Source organism: Ambystoma mexicanum, chromosome 6p (assembly GCF_040938575.1).
Source record: "Ambystoma mexicanum isolate Mex_15411 chromosome 6p, UKY_AmexF1_1, whole genome shotgun sequence".
Classification (NCBI taxonomy): Eukaryota; Metazoa; Chordata; class Amphibia; order Caudata; family Ambystomatidae; genus Ambystoma; species Ambystoma mexicanum.
Genome location: NC_090935.1, coordinates 707,972,677 through 707,977,628, shown reverse-complemented (window position 1 = coordinate 707,977,628; position 4,952 = coordinate 707,972,677). Strand labels below are relative to the sequence as shown.

The following is a 4,952-nucleotide window of genomic DNA, read 5'->3' as shown; positions in this document are numbered from 1 at the left end:
ACCCTTAAATATGTTAATTAGCAATCCTCAGTGGAATGCAATCCCAAAACAATCCAAGCAATCCAATCCCCAAACAATCCACTAAAAATCCCAAAACAATCCAATCCCCAAACAATCCACTAAAAATCCGAAAACAATCCAATCCCCAAACAATCCACTAAAAATCCAAAAACAATCCAATCCCCAAACAATCCACTAAAAATCCAAAAACAATCCAATCCACAAGCAATCCAATCCACTAAAAATCCACTCCCCAAACAATCCTATAAAAATCCAAAAGCAATCCAATCCCCAAACAATCCACTACAAATCCTAAATCAATCCAATCCCCAAACAATCCTATAAAAATCCAAAAGCAATCCAATCCTCAAACAATCCACTACAAATCACAAAACAATGCAATCCCCAAACAATCCTATAAAAACTCAAAAGCAATCCCTAAATAAATACAAAAGCAACGGATTACATCCGGTTTCCTTTTGGCTTAATGCACCCTCGTAGAGATCCAAAAGCAATGCAATGCAATCCCCAAATAAACCTTTTGAAATCCAAAAGCAATTAATGTAGTCACGAAATAATCAAAAAAACAAAGCAACCCCAAAAATATCCTTTAACAATATAGGCATTGTTTCGGTTTATGAGCTGGAAATAAATTTAGGAGTTTTACAAAAATAATGTTTACTATAATCCTGAAAAGAAACGCTTAAAAAACACATTCGGTGCACCTTGTTGAATTGGGCTTTAAAAGCCTCACTGTGGCTTAACTGCTGCCCATTTTAGAGAGTTGCATTTTGAATTGTTTAGAACTATAGTGATGACTTATTAGGTCAGTCATTTAGGTAAAATGGCCACGAAAGTCAGGACCATGTAATGGCATATTAACTATATTTTAAAAAAAGCAACATTTTTTTTCACTACTATATTTATTAAAAAGAGGCAGAGATTCAATCGGACACTGTGTACATAGCACAAAAACACGACTGTAGCAATCCAAAACATGGGTGCTTTACAATTAAAAAATGGGTGAGAGGACCCAGAACCAGTCCAGAAAGTCACACGAGTCCGGTGGGGGCCCAGCCCAGGGACCAAGCGAGTCCGGTGGGGGCCCAGCCCAGGGACCAAGCGAGTCCGGTGGGGGCCCAGCCCAGGGACCAAGCGAGTCCGGTGGGGGCCCAGCCCAGGGACCAAGCGAGTCCGGTGGGGGCCCAGCCCAGGGACCAAGCGAGTCCGGTGGGGGCCCAGCCCAGGGACCAAGCGAGTCCGGTGGGGGCCCAGCCCAGGGACCAAGCGAGTCCGGTGGGGGCCCAGCCCAGGGACCAAGCGAGTCCGGTGGGGGCCCAGCCCAGGGACCAAGCGAGTCCGGTGGGGGCCCAGCCCAGGGACCAAGCGAGTCCGGTGGGGGCCCAGCCCAGGGACCAAGCGAGTCCAGTGGGGGCCCAGCCCAGGGACCAAGCGAGTCCGGTGGGGGCCCAGCCCAGGGACCAAGCGAGTCCGGTGGGGGCCCAGCCCAGGGACCAAGCGAGTCCGGTGGGGGCCCAGCCCAGGGTCCAAGCGAGTCCGGTGGGGCCCAGCCCAGGGAGCAAGCGAGTCCGGTGGGGCCCAGCCCAGGGAGCAAGCGAGTCCGGTGGGGCCCAGCCCAGGGAGCAAGCGAGTCCGGTGGGGCCCAGCCCAGGCAGCAAGTGAGTCCGGTGGGGCCCAGGGAGCAGCAAGTGAGTCCGGTGGGGCCCAGCCCAGGGAGCAAGTGAGTCCGGTGGGGCCCAGGGAGCAAGTGAGTCCGGTGGGGGCCCAGCCCAGGGACCAAGCGAGTCCGGTGGGGGCCCAGCCCAGGGACCAAGCGAGTCCGGTGGGGGCCCAGCCCAGGGACCAAGCGAGTCCGGTGGGGCCCAGGGAGCAGCAAGTGAGTCCGGTGGGGCCCAGCCCAGGGAGCAAGTGAGTCCGGTGGGGCCCAGGGAGCAAGTGAGTCCGGTGGGGCCCAGCCCAGGGAGAGAGCAAGTGAGTGAGAGGGGACCTAGATCCTGGTCCAGGGAGTCATACAAGTATCCATGCCAAGGGCAAAGAGCAAGGGAATTGGGAACTACACTTGTGTCGAAAAGACGAGGTTTGGCGCCTTCTTCTTAATCCGGTAGTTCCCAATTTTGTTTTGGAGGGCTTTTCTGTACTCGGCTGCAGAGAGTAATGGAAAGCCAATTTCCCTGGATTTAACATGGATAAATTCTGAAATGCAAAAAAACATGTGTAAGAAGTTTGAAAAGAGCAAGCAAAGTACTTTTTGGTTGACACATGGCTGTGAGAAATAAAGCATAGACGATTTTTACTGTATTCCCTCTAATGTGCTTTAGTAATTCCATTTATGTACCTTGTATAGCGTCCTGTCGATGACGATCCAGTGTTAACCTCCCCTTTGCTGCCATCAGTTCTTCTTTTGTGAACAAAAGATCCAGCAGCTTATTCTGTAGGTAACGTGCTGGGTTGCCGGTCTGTGATTTTCTGGCAGTTACCACAATCTCCCTCAACTTCACTGGGTTCACCAACACATCTGCAAACCTGCATGTCCCATCTGTCACAAGGGGTATTTTTCTCTGTGTACACAAAAAATGAAAAATTACTACATTTCTCAAAGCTGTCAATCTGATCAAAGAATGGCAATTCCGTAGTTGTTTCCCATTTATTTGCATAATTGGTATATTGTGAAGAAATGACCAATGTCACGTTTCCCCCATGTACAGTGCATTGGTAAAGGAGCCATACAAGCAATGCCTACCTGGAGCTACATTTGGCTCCCAGGCCAACTAATGTCGATCACGTACACCTATGGGAATTTAACTACCTATGGGAATATTTAACTACCTATGGGAATTTAACTATGTGCTTGCTTTTGGGAATTTAACTATGTGCTTGCTTTTATAACTATCTAAAAAAATTAAATAAAAATTAGGACACCACTATATGACATTGGCAGCATAACGGTCTTAAGTAATGGACATGTTACATGTGGGCATATAATGAGTGATGGACAATAACCGGTGAATACATGAGCCACAGTATTTCAGCTACCTTTTCCCACCCTTTTGACATTTGTCTAGAAGCCCTATGGCTTCATAGGAATGTTGGGGAGGAGGGTTTCAGATTTGGGTGGAGACACACAGAAGCCTACAACCAATAGCATTTGGATAGAGAAAGAAACATTTATTTATTTCATAGGGGCACAAACCAACTTTTATTTAACTCTAATGGCACTTACCTCTGATGCAGTTGCAGTTGATGGGCCAGGGTTGGGATTTGGATCGGGAAAAACTGTTTCTGTGGCTCCCGTCCGCCGCCTCTTTATCCACTGGAGGGCCAGTTCCAAGCAGTGCTCAACTGCTACCTGCTGGCGGGAATCCATTGTGTCCCAGTATGCTGAAATAATAGTACAAATATTATTACACATGTTAATACAGTACACATTTTAATGACAATTACCAAGATTGCAATGTACTTACTCAAAGCACATACCGGTTAAGCTTTCCACCATATTGTCATCTTTGTCTATCGGGGGCCGATCGACCGTTTCCGTTGTCCCTGGTCCATAATCTCCAAATGATGATTCCATGCTCCCCCTCAAGACACTGCTCATGTCTTCATGTTCAGTGTCTTGTTCACAATGGGCTATTCCTGCCCCATTTAAGCCCTGGTGCATTTCGAGTCTGCGTGGCCTTAGATGTGACTCTATTGGCCATGAAGCTTGGGGACTATATAGTGGTGGTGCCATGGTCTTACTGAGTTCATCTGGCTGTATAACCTGTGTAAATGGCGTGGAGTGGATAAGCCGTTGTTGTGGCTGGCTAGTGTGGTACAAGTATGGTTCACACCCCTTATTAGGTGTAGCCCATTGCCCTTTAGAAGCCGCCATATCCGGGAGAGGTAGAGGCAGTGGCGTACGGAGGCCTTGTTGCGATGATGTATTTGGGAAACCCCTGAATTGTGGAGGTGTAAATACCTCGGAATTTTCAACCCTCCCTGTGACTGCCCTTGGTGACAGTCTAATTTGCACCTCTGGAAACACTGGAGTAAGAGGAAGAGGATGTGCCATGAACATAGACACCTCTGCTAGCTTGGAAGGATGCACATTCTTTTTGGCTAGCGCTTGTTTCTTTCCGCTTACTTCACTACTGTCACTCTGTGAAGGACCTTCTTTCCCACATCTTTTTTTTTTACTCGCTTCATTACTCTCATCCCTCATTTCTTGCAGTACAGTGTTCAAAACGACACTAGCTCCTCTCTTTCCTCCAGATAGTTTTTTTACATGTGCCTTTTCTTTGAGGTGGCATAAGAGGGCATCACCCGTCATGTTTCGGGGCACATTTTTTCGGATAAAAGTAACACAGGTTGATCGTTCTGAAAAATAAAATTATATATAAAATGATAGCAACTTCTAGTACTGCAAACAGCACTCACAACACACACCCGACACAAACACCTGCAACCACTGAACAGCCCTGGCACGACAATCCAGTGCCCACTTCCAAACCAACATAGAAACAGTTTGTCCTAGTTCCACATGCATCAACAGAAAAGCACAAACTCTATACTTAACCGCCTTCCCTTACTAACCAACACCCTAACTCCTCTATGTAGAGCCAATTGAGCATGTGGGGACTGTAATAATGGTGCCGGTGCGCTACACAAATCAAACATTCTTCTATGATAACAAATCCCCTTTGCGTTATTGAAATACACCTTGAGAAGCTACGAGAGATTTAGATGGCTGACATAGTATCAACTAGTGACTCACAACAACTTACCACCAGACAATACAATTGTTCCTGAGTAATCCTTTTTCCGAATCACATCGTTTCCGTCGTGGTCCAGTTCTACAGTATCAAAAAAGGCACGAATGCGCCCCCAGTCATCTCCACGCAAGTCGTCAGTGATGAACTCCACGTCTTCTTTTCCCAAGCACTGAACGGTAT

The 4,952-nt window shown here is 47.4% G+C and overlaps 1 protein-coding gene across 1 annotated transcript; it reads right to left on the bottom strand.

Annotated features, from left to right (window-relative positions):
• Window positions 1-1,887: 1,887 nt before the first annotated feature.
• On the bottom strand, window positions 1,888-3,725 carry LOC138510967 (uncharacterized). Its single transcript, XM_069626547.1, has 4 exons — window positions 3,496-3,725; window positions 3,242-3,399; window positions 2,357-2,579; window positions 1,888-2,214 (listed from the first exon to the last, which is right to left on the bottom strand). Exons 1-4 carry the CDS (start codon window positions 3,677-3,679, stop codon window positions 2,075-2,077), a joined length of 705 nt encoding a protein of 234 aa, XP_069482648.1. The 5' UTR covers window positions 3,680-3,725; the 3' UTR covers window positions 1,888-2,074.
• Between the last annotated feature and the right edge of the window lie 1,227 nt (window positions 3,726-4,952).

Excerpts from the sequence above, each read along its gene's own strand:
- LOC138510967 (XM_069626547.1), bottom strand. The coding sequence starts at position 3,679 with ATGCACCAGGGCTTAAATGGGGCAGGAATAGCCCATTGTGAACAAGAC. Across the intron at positions 3,400-3,495 it reads TATGGTGGAAAGCTTAACCG|CATACTGGGACACAATGGAT; the intron begins GTATGTGCTTTG and ends CTATTATTTCAG. Across the intron at positions 2,580-3,241 it reads CAACTGCAACTGCATCAGAG|AGAAAAATACCCCTTGTGAC; the intron begins GTAAGTGCCATT and ends TTGTGTACACAG.